The sequence below is a fragment of the Lepidochelys kempii genome, chromosome 24 (assembly GCF_965140285.1).
Source record: "Lepidochelys kempii isolate rLepKem1 chromosome 24, rLepKem1.hap1, whole genome shotgun sequence".
NCBI classification, from domain to species: Eukaryota; Metazoa; Chordata; order Testudines; family Cheloniidae; genus Lepidochelys; species Lepidochelys kempii.
Window position 1 is genome coordinate 4,563,396 of NC_136403.1, and position 18,617 is coordinate 4,582,012.

Here is an 18,617-nt window from a genome sequence, read left to right on the forward strand (position 1 = left end):
TGTGCTTCGCTGCCTAAGTCCAGAGGTGGGCTCAGACTGCAACAATGCTCTGGATTTTGATCTCTCTGATTCACAGCTGCCCGGCCCCTTGTTCGCTCATTGACGTCAGTGCAATAGGAGTGTGACACTACCAGATGAAACGGCAGTGTTTTACACTCACTTTGCAGCGGTGCCAGTGATTACAGGAGAAGCGGGCCCCTTGTGTTTGGCTTTCACCCACTATAGAGATAGGACCCAAATATGAAATTTGCATTCAGAGCCGACCCCCGAAAGTGAAGGGGTGGTAGGGTCCAGAATTTTCCTGTCGGCTTATCCCCATTCAGTACTTCATTCAATCCAATTTATACCCCTTCCCATATGCAATGGTACCTGATTGCCACTGGGTAACTCTGTTAGGAGTTTGGCTATCCATTTGCTTCCAAGCTTGCATTCTCCTTCACCCAGGCCCCTTTACACCACTCTGGCAGCATAAAGGGGCCTTAACGTAGGTGCAACTGTAACTGACTCTGACTTTGAGATCCCTTTACTCTGCTGGGGAATCAGGCTCTGTAAAATGTATCTCCAATCTCTAGTCTGCACTCTGCTCCAGCTTGAGCGAGATCTTCTCTCTGCCCTTCTAATGCAGGAGATGCCATGTCCCATAGCCTGATTGCACCTTTGACAATATTTTGCTGAAAACCCAAATTTTGAAAATACACCGATCTCTGAAATTTTGCTGCCCCTGCTCCGCACCCCAGTTCCTTATTCAGAAAGACGTGAATCAAACCTAACCCCTTTCCTTAAGGGATGACAGGAAATATATTATTATTTTTGAAGTGGCCTAAAATTTCCATAAGCCTTAGGGCTCCAAAACCCATACGCATGACCACAATCTGGCCCAACGCAGTCATATGGTCTCTGTCATGGCCAAACATAAGCACACTCGGGTTGAAATGAACAGCAACCAGGGCACCAAAATGCTACAACTCCCAGGAGCACCATCTCTGATGTATATGGAAGAAACTCCTGATCCAATTTCATTCACTGGAATCTACTCGACAAAATATGACTTTGAACAGGAGCCTAGCGTTGTGTTTGATTCTTAATTTACCCAGGAAATCCTCAGTGCACGTCTTGATTTGTCTCACGCCCCATCCTTGAAGGACAATTTTGTTCTCCTGATGGGTTAAAACAGTCTTTGATGGAGCATTTAACCTATGGTTAAAATCTGTTCATAACCTAGGCTATGCCCTACATTTTTGGTGTTGGTAGGGAAGGTACCACACATCAAAGCAAACCCCACATCTGAGTCGCTTGAGAAGTAAACCTGTTACACAAAGGACTCTTTAGGTTGCTCTGGCCGCATAAAGCAGCTTTAAGATCATGCCACTGTAGCTCTTCCACAGCAATGTAAAGAGATCTTAGTGTAACTTCAAATAGGCCCCTTGTATTTAACCCCAGAGTATGGATGTTGAAGGATCCACATAGGTTTCAAGAAGGAAAAGATCAGAAACAGACTTTGGTAAATAACCACATCTTTAGAAAGTAATATATCATTTTTTGAAACATATCAGTGCATACTTCTTATATGAAAATATACACAATTGTATTTCATTCTCAAAAAAAAAAAAAAAAAGGAACAATTAAAAACAAAAGCAAACTAGCCAAACACAATATATTAGCTGTTTTTCATTGTTGTCATCATTTAAATTTTTTTTTTAACGCTACACTTTGTTCAGGTTACACTTTTTTTGTCTTTTTTTGTTTGTTTTTGTTTTTTGTAAATGTTTTTTTTCTTCATGCATTTTACACCTTTTATAGCTTTTGAGAATAAATAAGCTCCATTTGCTTCCATATCTCTAAAAACTGCAGCATTTGAACTGTTTGTCATTTAAATCGTGCAATTTTTTTTTGCAACACCCCTTTTTAAAAAATGGAAAAAATATATATATATTTTTTAAAACTAAACCCTATACAACGCAAAATTCCAAATTAAAAAACAAATTATACACAATGTAACTGTCAACAGTACAGTGGAGCACGAGAAATAAAATTAAAAGATCAGAAACATATTTATAGAAGCACAAAGGAGGGTGTTGATTTCTTAGATTGTCATTCTTCTGGTTGTCTTTTGAAAATCAAGAGGCGTTTACTGGATTCTACAGTCTGTGGGGAAATAGAGAATAACCCAGACCAAAAAAACCCAAAAATCATTTCACCCGAACGGTGAAGCTAATGCGGTTGTCAAACCCCACACCCCCCACCATCAATTCCCACGGTGCAGTCCCAACTTTCCCACAAGCCGTATTTCCAAACAGGTTGAGCCAATGCACGTTTTAGAGTCCCACCACCAGATTTCTGAAGATCACCTTTGAACCTCGGCTTTTTATTTATTTGAAATGTTAGCTGCTTGGTGCCACAGTTTAATGCCATTTTGTAACTGATTTAGCCAGTCAATTGGTGGTCTGTCTCCATCTCTCTCTCGCTCTCAAAATATATATATGCATCCAGGTTGCATTTTTATTTTCCAAGCTCTCAGCTCCAAGGTAGACATGTCAAGTTGGGAGTTAGAGTATGAAGTTAACGAGCAAAAAGATTTTTCCTCAGGTTTGTTCTACATTGATGTTCGAGCAGGTCAGATGGCTGAGTACCAGATGGTCTTTTATACCTGTCAATGGAGTTAACCATTTCGGATCCTCTTGACTACAGAATGCACTGAGAGCTGCAAATGACATTCCACCATAAGTCTCCCGACAGGAGAGAAAGTGTTTATTTGCAGGATAGTGACGGAAAAATAAAATTGATGAGAAATGCTTTGTAGTCTGCTTAATTTCAAAGCAAGGCCATGAAAAGCCTTTGGATGGATGGATGGTACCCATACATCGCTAACGTAATAAGGTGGGCGTGGTCTGATTTTAATGGTCAGCTAAATTTCAGATTGGGGACTTCAGCTTAGATTGACATATGGAGGCAATACAAAACCTGCCACAGAGACCTCCCACATACTGCCCAGTTTGCAACACAGCCCCCCGTAGCCTGGCAAAATTCCACTCTGGATTGCGAGCCCATAGGGAAAGTAGTCAGCATTTTTACTGTGGGAAAAAAATCTGTTGACATGTGGAAACTTTTTTAACAGAACAAAAAAATAATAATAATCAAAACTTTTTCTCAAATAAAGTGTTGTCAAAGTTGCAAATTGCTCAACTTTCGAGGTCTCTTTGACAAGCAGACAGAATAATTTGTTGATTTGTCCATCATTATGGCGAGTAGGATTTTGCTCCCAAGCTGCTCCATTTTCACGATAATTTTGCAAGGCAGCAGCAGTCCCAGAATTCACCAAGGGCCAGATCCTTGGTGTAGATCAATGGAAACACACTGATTTACACCTGCTAGAGATCTAGCCCCCAGGATGAAATTCATCCGTACGCAGAGGGTCCGACATGAAATGTGTATGCCACTTAATTCCTATTTAAGCCCTATGGATTGGGTCTAATGCTCCTCTGGCCTTGATTGGGCCTTTGCACATAGAGGAATTTCATTTAAGGGAAAAAAGTCATGGTAGAAGTTATCTATGCAAGAACCTGCTAGCGAATTCATCTGAATTGCCAAACAAAGCGCTAAGTTAGCATCTGATTAAATAGGACAAGCAGCACCAGTAGAGAAAGGCTGATGGGCCTGGACAATGAAGTCCTTCCTTGAGTCATAGAACCATGCAGTCAGCGGCATAGCTACTGCTATTCATTGCTCTGGAATGACTCCCCGAGGGCAGGTCAGTCTCTGTGCACGTTCAATCCATGGCCTTTCTAGTGAGGCTGCGAGCAAAGGGGTCTAATTTGCACCAGTGACTTTTGCGATGAGAGCTCATGACCACTCGGGGAATAAACTGAAATCTGCCAAGGAGAGCTGAGTTTTAATGGCACAGATCTATTTAGAGAGGCTTTAGATCTGGGAGAACTAGGCCAAAAAAAAAAAAAATTAATGAAAAACTAATTCAACAAAAAAAATGGCCTTTTTTTTAAATAAAAGAAAGAAAAATTTCACCTCTCAAAATTAGATTTTGTTTACATTTTCCCTTTTTTTCCCCCGAAGAAACCCTGCGTTTATTGCATTGCATTTTCATGTAACTATTCATTTTTGGGTTTTGGAGGGCTTTTTCCCCCTCTCCCCTTATTGCTAATTTTGGTCGGCCAGCGTAGTTGTGTGGAAGGGTTTTTCCAAAACTGAAAATTTCCTAAACCAAAAACTTTCATTTCAAAACTGAAAATGTCCATTTTTCTAATTGAGAATTTTCAAAAATGGATCAACAACCAAAAAAAAGATGAAAAAGTTCCATAATGTTGTGGAAAATGTTGAAAAACAAACAAAAATGTCCTGTTTTGAAACCATCTCGCATTTTAGGGCTTTATTATTCTTATTCTTTAGCTGCTGTAATCTCAACAGGTCTCTGCTTCTCGATCTTCCATCTCGCGCTGAGTTGGAAGTATTCTAAAAGTCTAGAAACTTCTGGAATAAATGATGGGCTACAAGAAGCCGACTACACCCGCAAGTCCTACCATGACTTTTTCCTCCTCCACTTTGAAGTATTTCTGGGCCTGTTTGGTGGATCTCAAAGCCACTGAGCTTGTAGATGCTGAAAGAGAATTCGCTTTCTCAACTACCTCAAGGAGCAGCGACGAATGGTAGCAGAACTCCTCTGGCATGGGTAATTAACCCAGTGAAAACAAAGCTCCCATGCACCAAGCTGTATAAACACCACTGCAGAACTGAGATGCCCTTGCAGGTTTGGTGGGGGACCATGATCCCAAGCGGAGGATAAACATAAAAGGCAGGATGGGAGATCAGGTAAGGAAATAAACTGAGCCCTGATATTAATGCTCATCCATTCGCAAATGCAGGCGAAAGGAGGGACTCAAGGTTTGTCAGCTGTTATCTGCGGGAGTTCCCAAAAGCCCTTCGGGACAAGATTCCTGAGCTAACTGCACTGGCTTCCCTTCTCATTTCAATTCGCTGACCCCGGGACTGTGGTGGGGAAGGAGGCAGGAGTGGGGATACCCAGAGTGGAGAACAAAGCATTTGAAGATCTTACCTAATGATGAGAGAGGAACCTGCCTGTCCACAGCCTCACCAGCGTTTGCTAGTTGGGCAATGAACTGGAGGTACAGCACACATGTGTAAACTGAACCAATATTCACAGGGAGAAGAATGCTCCCCTCTGTCGCCACTCACCCCCCAGTCTCCCATGCTCCCTGTACCTCGGATGACCATGCACGTTGCCCATTCCTCAGCTGGTGTCAATCTGGCGTTTACATGTCAACGTACACCAGCAAGGATGTTGCCCTTTGGTTTACTTTATTTTGGGGAGGGAGGCTTGGGGTGGGGGGTTAAAAGTGAAAAATGTGTTCCTGCCTGCTGGAGATCAAGGGGCAAAATAAAAAAGATCAGAGATGTATGGGATGGGAAATTAAAGGAGTAGATTATTGAGGGAGAGGGGAGTCTTGGCATTTCTGATTGGAATGTCCAGCGGCTGCCATTTAAACACAGCTGTGAACCATGGTGATGCCTTGCAGCTGTGCCAAGCCTTATGTGACACCAACGTGGCAAAGGGGTAAGTTTGAGTGACCTGAGACCCGCAGTGGAGAAATATGCCATCTCCTGACTTTGAACAGATCTTCTAATTCCACACACTACCCCTAGAGGCAATAACCAAAGGGGACAAAGGCCCCATCAGATAACTGCTTAACATAATCACACGGCTCCCGGCCTACTGAAGTGAATGGGAGCTTTGTACCATTTACTTCAATGCAACCAGGGATTTGGCAGGATGGCTGGAATTCAACCCACGCAGATACGCCAGCCCCATGTCTATACATCACTAGAAACCCCCCAAATAGGACTTAAGTGGTACACGGGCCTCTGCCTGGGGTGAATTTTAGCCTACACGAATATGCACTAAGCACATAAGCTCTCTCTCAGCTCAACCCTTAGGCATATATCTTGCTACCACTGAAATCAGTGGCAAAGCTCCCATGGACATCAGTGGGAAGTCAGATCAAAGGATCTGGTCCCTTACAGAACGTATTTTTTTGTCCTGCTAATTCATAAACCTGATCAGGGTTTTATCAGTCTCTGTTTGTACTATGACTCGGATAAAGTCTTATAGTGACAACGTTGTCATCCGTAAAGGTTAAGCAGGAGAAACGTTAATTTCCCTTCCACAACGTGTGTGTTTCTGCTCATTGGATAGTATAAAGCTTTAGCTGAGCCGATTACAGTATATCAGGGTCGGGTCAGTACAGTACATTGGTGGTAATATTGTCAGGAGGGGATGAAGATGCATGATCTGTTCCATCTGTGATGTAGCTAACTGCCTGAGCCACTGTGACAGTAGAAATCAGCTTGAATGGCTTGCACTGGAAGAAAGTATCACAGGGCGATGCCCTCACCAGTTTATACCGTGCTGACTTTTCACAGTTGAATCCCTAATGTAAACCGTTAAGTTGGAGTTTTTCAAATCACAAAGAAAATTTTAATCAAGGTTTTGATTTTAAAAAATAAATGGGAGGGAAGAGCAGTAAAAGGCTTGCCGTTTTTTTTTTTATTATTTTTACCTATTTTGCGACCAAGCGATAGTACAGCCCAGAACTTTTGAGTTTCAAAATGATGACCAAAAAGTTCTGGATTTGGATGAGGGGGAGGGGAAGGAAAACAATTTTCAATGAAATTTTTGTACATTTTCCCCTAATTCTTCAACCAGGTGTAGAATTGACCAGAACTTTCCAATTTCAAATTACTGGTGCAAATTTTGCATCTTGAGGAAGAAAAAGAGTTGATGACATTTTTGCAAATATTCCCCACTTGTTGTTCAAGGGCCTTTTCAGAATTCTTCAAATTTCAATGAAAAATTAGAATTTCAATGAAAAAAAATCTTTAGAAATGTCCATGAATCATTTTTCCTGTTTTTTTAAATCAGCTCTAATTTAAATCTACAACTTCACCGACATCTAATTAGTATGAATTTTAATTGATGTGAGATTTAGACATTTCTTTATCATTTTCCCCATCTGTCGTTGGCGAAACTGTGTTATTAAAAAAAAAGATCTTTTCCCCCACTGTAAATATTTTTTTTATTCAGGTATATGCAATAGTTCCCCTTTGTACCATTCTAGACCTCAGTGGGGTGTCCGAAAAACTGCCATCTGCAAAGGTGGGTGGCACTAATCTGACGATCTATCAGTGGGGATGTTTTCTTTAATTAAATTTAATCGGAACTGCCAGAAAAAGACCTAAAAATCAGGGGCCTGATTCTCATTTACACTAAGGTCCTCGATATGGTTCTGGCAGTGCAAAGTGACCTTTAAGTGGCATGGATTATACTAAGATTTGCTAGACTGCTCACCAATTATACAATGCAGCTCAGGTGACTTACACTAGCTGAGAATCTGGCCCTATAGATTGCACTGGGAAAGCTCTCTTTGCATGGATGATTATTAGTATTCATTTTTAATTTGGCAACATAATTGGAGTTGAAACTGATTAGATGAAGCCAAGCCTCCTAACTGGCATATTGATCAGTATTCTGATCTTTCCAAGCGTGCCGGGCTGTGAGAGTGAGCTACATACAGAGCAGAGATATGGCATCTGACCCACCAGCACTGGCAGGTTACCAGTTCATGCTGGGTGACATCCACCCCTGTTGTGCTGAGGGGCCAGGAAAGGAAGGCATCATGTAAGTCTCACTGAAGTGCTATGTTTTTGAGTGGAACTTAAAGCAGTGCATATACCTCACACTGGCCATTCTGCATGGCAGTCACGGTTACCCTCTGACTGGGAGCATGGGGTGCAAAAAAATCTCAGCTGTATTTGAATTTGGCTGCAAAGGGCTTGCACATCAGTGGGAGTTTAGAGTGCACAGAGCCTTGTGAATCTGGAACTAAAATGTGCATAGGGATGTGTGTGCATAAGAAATTCTCTGCATCCAAATAGAAGTCTTAGGTGCAGTTCCTTCAGCACCCTTCTCATCAAAGGCACTCTTCTCTCACAATTAGGTCCAACCTTACAAACTGGGCACGCATCTCGAGCCCTCCCCGACTTCCAATCGCCAGTGGGTGAATTTTATCGACAACAACCTAGCACGCACGCCCGACACTTGCTCACTGGGATAAGTGATTGATTTTTTTTTTGGTGACACGTTCCTTCCCCCCCACTCCCCCTTATTCTTGATTCTAAGCTGCTCTCAGCCATGGAGTGCCTTACGTATTGCAAACGTTGCCTGCTGCACTAGAATGAATGCCTACAAAATCCTAAAGCTATTTCTCAGGCAGTTTATAATATGTCCCCGCCCCCAACCCAAACCCAGTTAGCTCCACCCCGGCCCTCCCTTTTCCCCCCTCCCAACCCTGCCACTGGTAACAATCCCACCCCCACACCCACCCCCCCCAACACACACATCTGCCCGCCCCCACCCGGACATGAGCAGAAAGTAGCTCGAAGAGAGTTGGGACTGGTTATGTTACCCAGGTGTCCAGCCGCACGCGCTTTACGGACGGGCTCTCTCCCTCGGCCTCGGTCGTGGGTCTCAGGAGGCCGAGGGACGAGCCGAAATCGGCTCTGGCGGGGTCATCCCGCTCGTTGCCTTCATAGGAGCTGGCGTTGCTGCTGAGGCTGTCGACGGGAGAACGCCCCGTCGGCTCGTGCCGGCTCTGGTGCGGGAAGGAGCTGAGCGGCGTGGCAGTGTTACGTTCCCGGTTGGGCGAGACAGGCTCCGACTTGATGCTGATGTTGGGGTTGGTGTTGACAGTCAACGTGGTGGTGTGAGATAAGTGACCCCCTTGTCTGCGGGTGGCAACGGAGAGATGGGGAGTGGAGAGAGGGAAAGGGGAGACAGGAGAAAAGAAGGGAATGGGGGAAGGGAGGGGAAGACGAGGGGGAGAAAACGTAGAGGGGTGTACATGTGGGATAGTGAAGGAATAAGAGACAGATGCAGAGAAGGTGAAAAAGAAAGATGGAGAAAGGGGAAGAGAGACATATTGATAATTAACATTTGTAAAGGTCTTTTCTATCATAGAAATTCAGAGATCTTATCATCCATCCATCTCAGTGCAGTTTAATATTATCAGTCTATACAGTTGAAGCTGAGACAGGGAGAAAGGAAAGAACTTGCCCCCAAATCACCGAGATCTGGGGCAGACTCAGGGTGAGAACCCAAGTCTCTTAAAGCCCAGCCTAATGCCTTAGCACAAGACCTGGCATCCTCCAGCCCCATTAAGGCCCCTTTATGCTGCTCCCTCACGAGAACCTGGCCCCTAATGTTCAGCAGTGAAACCCGCTGTGTTAGCAATCACAGCACAGCATCAAATGTGCTTCCTCGAAGGGCGAAGGGCGTCTGTGGCATGAGGGAGTCATCGGGGTTGCCTGGAATTAAAAATCCTAGGGTGCTTCTATAACTGGTCAGCTGCCATGGATGGTTTGATTGTTCTGGGGCCAGAAAGATGCTACTCCTTGCTACGCAGCTATTGCCGACGGAATAGCTTGCTGCTGCTAGTGGGCTCGGAAAGGCCATACAGTCATGGAGAACGCACTAGACGGGGAACCAGGAGAGGTGCACTCTGCTCTCGGCCACGCTGCCGGCCGACATGACCCTGAACCTGTCACTTCCTCTCTCTGGGGATCTCTTTCCCATCCCAGCCTTTGTTTGTCTTGTCTAATTAGACTCTAAGCCGTGTAGCTTGAAGCTCGTCTCTTTCGCCAAGGGAAGTGGGTCCAATAAAAGATACTGCCCCACCCACCTCGTCTCTTTCATATTCTGGGACCAACCTGGCTACAATAACACGACAGAAAACGTTAGTTGAAAATGACAAAATATGAATTAAAAATTTTCACCGGGATAAACCATTTTCTAGCCAGTTCTATTAGGCTGTCAGCTCTTTGGAGAAAAGACGGGCTCTTACTATGGCTTGGTCTATACGAGGAAATTAGCTTGGCAAACTATGTCGCTCAGGGGTGTGAAAAAGCCAACCCCATGAGTGACCCAGTACAGACCCCCAATACAGACAGCACTAGAATTCTCCCGTCAGCCTAGCTACTGCCTCTCGGGGAGGCGGATTGCCACACTGACGGGAGAACCCCTCCCATCGTTATAGGAAGTGTCTTCAGGGACGCACTACAGTGGCACCCCTGCGTGTAGACAAGCCCCCTAAATGTCTGTTGCAGCCCCTAGCACAATGCGGGGGGATCTTGGTTAGGTCCTCTAAGCACAGTTCTGTGTTTGTACAGTGCCTAGCACACTGGAGTGCTGCTGGTCCATGAATAGGGCAACTAGGCACTATGGCAGGGGCAGGCAAACTTTTTGGCCTGAGGGCCACATCGGGTTTCCAAAATTGTATGGAGGGCTGGTTAGGGAAGGCTGTGTCTCCCCAAACAGCCAGGTGTGGCCCGGCTCCCGCCTCCTATCCGAACCCCCTGCTTCTCTCCCCCTGACGGCTCCCCCGGGACTTCTGCCCTATCCAACCCCGCCCCGTCCCCTTACGGCTCCCCTGGGACTCCTACCCCATCCACTACCCCCTGCTCCTGGACTGCCCCCAGAACCTCTGCCCCTGACTGCCCCCTGCCACCCCATCCAACCCCCCCTCTCCTTGCTGACTGCCCCCCTGGGACCCCTGCCCCATCCAACCCCCCCCCCCCCCGTTCCCTGCCCTCTGACCACCCCAACCCCTATCCACACCCCCGACACCTGACCAGCACCCCCCAACTCCCCTGCCCTCTATCCAGCGCCCCCTGCTCCCTGCCCCCCCAACCGCGCCGCCCAGAGCACCGGGTCAGGCCGTGGGTCTGCAACTGCGCTGCCCGGCAAGAGCTCGCAGCCCCGCTGCCCAGCGCATTGCACAGGCGCGCTGAGGCTGCGGGGGAGGGGGAACAGCAGGGGTGGGGCCGGGGGCGAGCCTCCCGGGCCAGGAGCTCAGGGGCCGGTCAGGAGGGTCCCGCGGGCCACACGCAGTTTGCCCACCTCTGCACTAAGGCAATACAAGTAAACCATCGTCATCATATGAAGTGACCAGCTTTACACGACTGAGCCTCGGGCCTATGACACGCCCTTCTGATTCCAGCCAGTAGATGGCAGTGGCGGGCACACACCCAGTAGCCGGCTGACTGCAGCATTGTCCTCTGTGCCTGTAATCCGAATACACTCTGATCCCCTTCCCTGCTCCCTGCCACGCGAGAGACTTCAGCGCAGTGGCCACCCAAGCAATGCGATTCCGTTACAGCAACTGGGCCAAATCTTCAGCTGGGGGGGCTCCATCGCTGCCGATTTGCACCTGCCGAGGAGCTGTCCCCCTCCCCGCAGTGTGTATTTCGGTCCTGCCGCGGGCAGCTATTGGGGCCGGTAGCAATGAAAAGTGTTTTGAGGGGAGAAGAGCAGGAACCCGTCCGGATTGGGGACTGAGGATCAGGCCCGTCCAGATTCCATATAATGTGAACAAACAAACTGTCCCTGTCTGGAGTGAATGCACCTTCCCAGCAGACAACCCAGCAGAACACTCTGCCCCGCTCAGCTCAGGCCAAGGATGGAGAAAGGTCACACACCCCTGCACAGACAAGGCTCCTGCTCATTCCACTGACAGCTCGGCCTGAATGCGCGGCGCTTCGCTTGGTGGATCAAACCTGGCAGCCTGCCTTTGGCTCCCCGACAATCCCCCAGGCTAGGATTCCGGCAACCTGGGTCCAATTCCTGCCTCCACCACCTGTGCGTTGTGTGACCTGTGGCCAGCCACTGTGGCTATGTCTGCCCTGCACCTGGGAGCAAGATGTTGCTTTGAGGTTATCACTCGGGGTCTCAAGCCCACCCCCTCCTGGGCTTGAGAACCCGAGTTGCAACATCCACACAGCTTTCCTTAGCGCACCAGCCTGAGTCTGTGGACCCCAGCTGGGAAGTTCACTCTCAGATACCCTTAGGGCTTGTCTGCATGGGGAAACTGACTGAAGTTGCTCCCTGTGTGGACACTCTATTGCAGAATAATTCCTCTGCTTGGGAAGCACCCTATTTAGTCCAGAATAAAGTGTCCACAAGGGGAGATATTGAACAAAAGCTGTTTGGGTCAGTGTCCGCATGTAGACAAACCCTTATTCTTTCTGGGATTCAATTTCCCATTTGGGAATGAGGATAATAATTCCCCCTTTGCCTATTTAGACTGCAAGATATTTGGGGCAGGAACTATCTCTCAATAAGGGTATGTCTACACAATAAAAGACCCGTGGCATGGGCATGGTTGACCCAAGTCAGCTGACTCAGGCTCGTGGGGCATGGGCTGCGGGGCTATAAAATGGCAGTGTAGATGTTTGGGCTCGGGCTGGAGCCTGGGCTCTGAGACCCCGCAAAAGGGGTAGGTCTGGGGGGAGGCAACTGCGTCCCATGTCCCCATAGCAAATGAAGCCTCTGGCATTAATAACAGAGTTCAGATACAGAATTCCTCAAAGCTTGTGGCTGTTTTGGTTTGGTTCGTTACAGGGATATAGTATGGGCCACCCACAATGTGTACATCAATCTCGCTACTGCTAAAACCTGGAGGCATGTCACTGGCCCATCTTAACGACAGTGGTGTCTGTAGCCTACAGTGGAATGTGTAACTGCACCGTATTATTACTCAACAGCAGCTTCAGGCAGCAGGTCCGACAGGTTCTGAACTGGTCGGGAATTTCACATTTCGCTTTGAATATTTTGCTTTCCTCTAGTGATGACACTCAAGAGAGCTAGGGCAGGTTTTCGACGGAAAAATCAGGTTTTCTACTAAATGAATTTTTTTGGCCGAAAAGTGTCCGCTTTCCACAGAAAACTTCAATTTTCATCAAAAAAACGAACCACTTATTTCAGCCCAAACACTGAAATATTTCGATTCACATCGCTTCTGTGGGGCCACATCGGAGCCGCAGCTCAGGTTCCTCCTGTCCCTGCTCTTGACTACATCTCCCATGCCAGGGACTCCCATGATGCAACCGCCTCCCCTCACGGGGGGGGGGGGGGAAACCATGGTGCATCATGGGAAATGTAGTCTGTTGAGGAAGCCCAGCTAGAGAAAATGGGAGCGTTAGGCACCTGTACTACAGCTCCCATGAGGCACCCCAGCAGAATAGAAATAGGTGAGTTTTTGATTTTTCACCAAAATGTCAACCATCTCAAACATGAAAGAAATAAGAATGTGTCCTTCTAGAGACATGTCTGGACCAGAATCTCAAAACACCTAAATTAAGGCCCTGTGAGGTAGATCAGTATCATTCTCCTCATTTTACAACTGGGGAAACTGAGGTACAGAGCAAGGCAGTGACTTGGGAATCCATGGCAGAGCCAGGCATGGAACCCAGGAGCGCTGGCTCCACATTCCCTTTGCTCCAACCGGGAGGCAAAACTGCCTCCCCAAATCAGGAATAACTGCTATCAAAATACACATCTGCCGTGTGTGTTCGAGGAAACAAATTCACTGAGGACTGAAATGCTTTCGTCTAAGCCAAGGCACAGGGCTCGATAGAGGGGTATCTGGGGGACAGACTGGATGGTCTAATGATCCCTTCTGGCCTTAAGCCCCTATGGAACCATGCAACGATGAGCCGCTGCTCAGCGGAGGCCCTCCTCCATTTCCCTTACATTAAGTTGCTTAGTGATACAGGAACAAGATGCTGCTGCTGCTGCTGTTGTTGTTGTTGTTGCTGCTGATGTGGCTGTTGCCAGGCCGAGATGTTGCCAAGCGACAACCCGCTGGGTGAGCTGAACGCCGGGAGCGAGGGTAACTCTGCACTGGTCAGCGGATAATCTGAAACAGAAGACATGCTCTTCAGAAGCAATCCCTTCATCGCCGCTGTGGCCAAGTCGGTCTCCACACCGAATCCTGGGCTTGGCGCCTGCTACAGAAGAGGGTGGAGAGCAAATCCTTCTCCACGTTGTAACAAATCTGTAAGCAGCTCAGGGACCTCGCGGGCGTCACCGTGACAGGCACAATGGCTGCTTGGAACAGCCCAGCAAAACTGGGGATAGAACGCATATCCTCCTAGTCCAAAATCACAGACCCCTTCCGCTCGAGCTAAAGGAGAATCACCATTCAGTGTGTGCACTATAGGGCTCATGACACACAAACAACATCTCTGATTCCATCCAAGAGACTGCAGTAGCTCATGCACACACAAAGGGATTATATCCAGTACATGGAAGTGGTGTAGAAACACACACACGCTGATTCCATCCAGTAGAGGGTAGTGTATATAAACCACACACACACACACACTCTATATCCAGTACAGAATAGTAGACTATAAACACAAAAAATGCACACCGATTCCACCCAGTATAGGGCACTAGTGTAGACCCACACACAGAAGTACGGGGCAGTGGTGTACACATGCATACGCTTACCCAGTTAATTACACTCTGTACAGTGCACCAAGCAGGGACTGGTACGTTCCATTGATTAGAATTAGTTTACATCTGAACCAAAGACACACGTGCTTCTTAATGGAATAATCAACCTTTTATGTTTGATCAGCGTCTTATTTTGTTATGAAAGCTCCTTGAGATGCCTCGCATGATAAAAGCGGCTGCAGACATTGATCTTGCCGCTGTTTAATTGAGTTAGCTGACACATCAGCAAGGCCATCACTTTAACATACTCCATGTGATCATACTGCATAATCAGATACAAGCTATCTTTGCTTCCAAATCTGCTCCACTCCACCTTCCAGTGCCCAGCAGCCCCCTCCTCTCCTTTCTTCTCCCTCCAGCCTCAGCCTTTCAAAGATCTTGTCATCTCCTTATTTATACCGTGGTAGCAGCCAGAGGCCCCAATGTGCTAGGTGCTGTCCATGCCGAAGGCAGGAGGAGGAGAAGGCAGAGCGGGCAGCCTGCTGGCTCTAAGCCGGAGCTAAGGGTCAGAGAAAGCTGAAGGCAGGGGTATATTGGAGGAGCTAACCTGCTTCCCACTGGCTCCCAGCAGAGAGGGCTTTGGGGGCTCTTACAAGGACTATTGGCACAAAGACTGTTTGGCCTCCTTCAGGGGAAGTCTTAAAGGGGAAGCTGAGGCAGCTGTACCTGTCATGCCTCTGCCACGCACGGAGAGGGGAAGTGACTGGAATCAGAACTTGTCTACCCCAGGAAGTTGCTCCCGCTCTAAATGTCTGTGTGGATGCTCTTATTTCGGTTTCAACCCGGCTCATTTCAGTTTCCCTTAAGTCGCTTACGGATCAAGTCAACTGAATTAAACCGCTTTCTTACATTGAAATAAGAGTATTTGCACTGATTTCATTAAACTGGTTTTGAAACCAACTTTAGTTAGTTTGGGGGCAACTTTCTCATGTAGACAAGGCCTTGGGCTGTCAACAGCTTGTCTTAATAGCTGCTCAACTAGGAAACAATCTTGCAATGAGCCAACAACTTTATCAAATATCAATAAACTTATAAACTTATGAACAATATTACACACCCTATTCTCATATGCCAGTGGATGGCATTCATATATACTAACTACTAGAGGTGAGCAAAAAATTGGTTGCTTTTAGTTCTGGGTTCGGTGGGGGCGTTAATTTTAATTTTTATTTTTTGGTTTTGTTTCTTTCTTTGTATTTTGTTGTTGTTGTTGTTTTTTTAATTTGGTGGCCAAACCAAAAAAAATTAAAACATAAAAAATCCCAATTTGTTTTGAACCAAAATGGAATTTTTTCAGTGTTCCGAACAAAATGAAAAACCAAAATGGTTTCACTCAGGTCAAACCAAACGTTTTGAACATTAATTCAATTTGGCATTTTGTTTCAAAAGAGTCAATCTGAAATTAAATGTCAAAATAATCTGGTTTGATACTTTCTAAGCAAAAAATTTTGACATTTTGGAGATTAGCGTTCAGGGATTTGGGGGAGTGGGGAGGAGAATGAGGTGCGGGGTTTGGCTGAAACTATTTTGCAAATTTGATCCAAATTCACAAATCGTTTTGGTGCCCTAAAAAATGCATTGTTGGGCAGGAGGGTGGGGGAACGGCAAATTTCTAGTGACAATTTTTGTGTGCGCATAGGTTTAGTAACTACACACAGAGAGATACTGGGCCTTACTTTACATTAAGGCTTCTTTACTCCACCACATTAGCGGATGTAAGTATTTTTTATATATACAATTCTTGTAACCTCACAGAGGCTAGAGATCTCTGTTATGCACCTCAATCCCAAAGAGACAATAACAGTTTTGCCAATCCCAGGTGCGTAAACAGCATGAATCATATCCCTGAAAAACCACACGACTGGCTTAAAAATCTGTTTTTTGAGCATTCAGGAGTCATGTTTTCCAGCTCTTCTCAGCAATCATGAGGGCTAGAAATGTAATTAAAAAACGAGATGACATTTCATATAATCACATGACTCCAGGAGCAGGAACTTTCAGAAAAAGACTAAATATCATAAAACGTGCTGTAAAATCAGGAGAGCTGGCCAGGCTGCATCGCCAGAGAATTGTTTTCTGCTAAAAGAACTGACCTTTGATCAAAGGCGGTTCTGCTGTATTGTCTCAGTATTTGATTCACACACAATAGAACCAGAATTCCTGTGCACAACTCATCAGCCACCGCACCCCACCTCTCACGTTGGGCGTTTGCGATTTCAGTCTTCCCCACCCCTGCAGCGACAAACCTGCCTGCAGCAGCACGTCGCAAAGAGATGGCTGAAGGGGAGCTGAAAGGCCGCCAAAGTTACTTATTCCGATTTGCGGCACACCCACCAGAAAGTCCCACCCTTTATTCTCTGCGACCCTGTGCCTGGCTCAGTCATTTCCACCAGTTGTGAACCGTTCAGGCTTGGTAGCACTTTACAGCCACTGGGCTTGACAGCCACCAGCTTTGGCCAACGTTTGGGGATTGAACGGCAGGATTGAATGTGCATTGCTATAGTTTGAGCTAATTTGGTAGGCTCCGCAGAGCAGACATAGAGGGGGACATATAATACACACGGCTGAGCGGGTTATACACTTCTCCTTGATGGAGGATGCTCACCCCAAGCCCATCTAAAGCCCAGGGCAGTTCAAATTCCAGATAACCCTAACTGGGGTTTGTGTACAGGGGGATACTCAGGAAAATTAATCTCTTTACCAAAAGGTGTGAATTGAAAGTGGATTAGTTAAACCGGATTAAACCCCCGTGTGGATGCTCTCATTCAGAATTCAGGTAGGCTTAACTGGGTTTAGTTTAATTCATTTTGGAAATGGTTATTATTTAAGAGCAACAGATTGGCTCATCCGCTAGCATATGCAGAGCAGAGAAAAATTCTGCATTGTCAAAGAGCGGCAGAAAGACGAGACCTCTTAGCTGGAAGATTTTTGGGGGAAGAGACTGTCCCTCTGTGTGTGTGAGCATGCAGCCCCCAGCACAAAGGGGCCCTGGTCTCATCTGGGGCAGCGGGACCTCACAGTAATATAAGCAATGGTCATCACAATAGCAGCTCTCATACCAAGCCTTTTAGCCAAATATTCAGGCAGCCACATTTGAACACTTCTCCCCTCTGACCCCTATGCAGAGGGGTTAGCTCAAGCCTGTGCTGCATTCATAATCTAGCCTTGCACTGGACACTCTGAGCAAGCTTGAAATCCATGCAAGGAGAGGAGACTTCTACTTGCCTGTAAGCAAACATCTGCTGGGCTACACCTATTAATTATAAGAGGGTGTTCCCCACCCGCCTACTCCAGGCTCTTCCAGACAAACAGCTTCATACAGCATTTTTACAAGATATTCTCTGAGCAGGTGCCAAACTGTGTTATACAAGAAACCAATAAACCTTCCATTCTGCACGGGTGTGGGACAGGTTCCAGAGACACAGTGCCTTTTCTGGGGACAGGTGTTCCATAACCTTCCTCTCTCTTTCTTCCTAGCCCCAATCAGTTAGCATCTGGCTTATGCCCAGAAGGATGCTGGGTTTTGGTCTGGATGCTCATTTGCACTAAGTCTTCTTTACACTGCATTGGAAGCATAAAAGGGCCATGAAGTGGATGTAACTGCCATTAGCACCCACTTCAAGGCACCTTTAGATTGCCACAATGGAGTAATGAGGCCTTAGTGTAAATGAGAATCATGGCCTTAAAATCCTTACTGATGTAACAGTGGATGTTCTCATTATCCATATAAATGACCACTCTTTAAAAATAAAAAATACTGCTACACTCTTATCCTCAGCAATATCTTGTGGCAATGAGTTCCACAAGATGTTATGCATTGTGTGGGAAAAGTCAGCAACATCCTGGCGGCGGGTCCAATCAACACCATCATTTCATGTCCATCGCACTTACCTGTGTTGTATGCTGTGGGCATGGCAGAGAAAGGCAGGCCCTGGGTCAACAAACTTGGAGTGGCCACCGAAACGACTGGCGTGGTTAAAGAATGAGTTGCTTGGGAGACTCCTAACCTCTGTGCATTCTGCTGGGGAAGCAAATGGAGAAGGAATTATAAACTGGATGCATTTAAACCACCGGTGGGTTAGCTTTCCAAAATCTCGTCTGTAACCGCCGACTGCAGGGCTCCTGGCACCTACCCCTGGGCACTGTTCGAGACAGAGCAGTAGGCTAGACGGAGCGCTGGTCTGAGCCACTCGGGAAATTCCTGTACACAGCAGACTAAAACAACAGACCACTTTCA

The 18,617-nt window shown here is 46.6% G+C and overlaps 1 protein-coding gene across 9 annotated transcripts in view; it reads right to left on the reverse strand.

Moving 5' to 3' along the window:
* Positions 1-724: 724 nt before the first annotated feature.
* The window catches only part of MEF2D (myocyte enhancer factor 2D), a 176,623-nt gene continuing 158,730 nt past the window's right edge, over positions 725-18,617 (reverse strand). For 4 of the 9 annotated variants that reach the window (XM_073323281.1, XM_073323277.1, XM_073323278.1 and 1 more), the window contains 4 exons: positions 18,272-18,401; positions 13,613-13,778; positions 8,493-8,811; positions 725-2,701 (listed from right to left, as the gene is read on the reverse strand). In XM_073323281.1, the coding sequence (XP_073179382.1) occupies positions 2,660-2,701; positions 8,493-8,811; positions 13,613-13,778; positions 18,272-18,401 (657 nt within the window). In that variant the 3' untranslated portion in view covers positions 725-2,659. Of the gene's footprint in view, positions 4,610-8,483; positions 8,812-13,612; positions 13,779-18,271; positions 18,402-18,617 lie in introns of those variants that run through there. The other 5 variants (XM_073323282.1, XM_078850524.1, XM_078850525.1 and 2 more) reach the window with 3 other exon arrangements.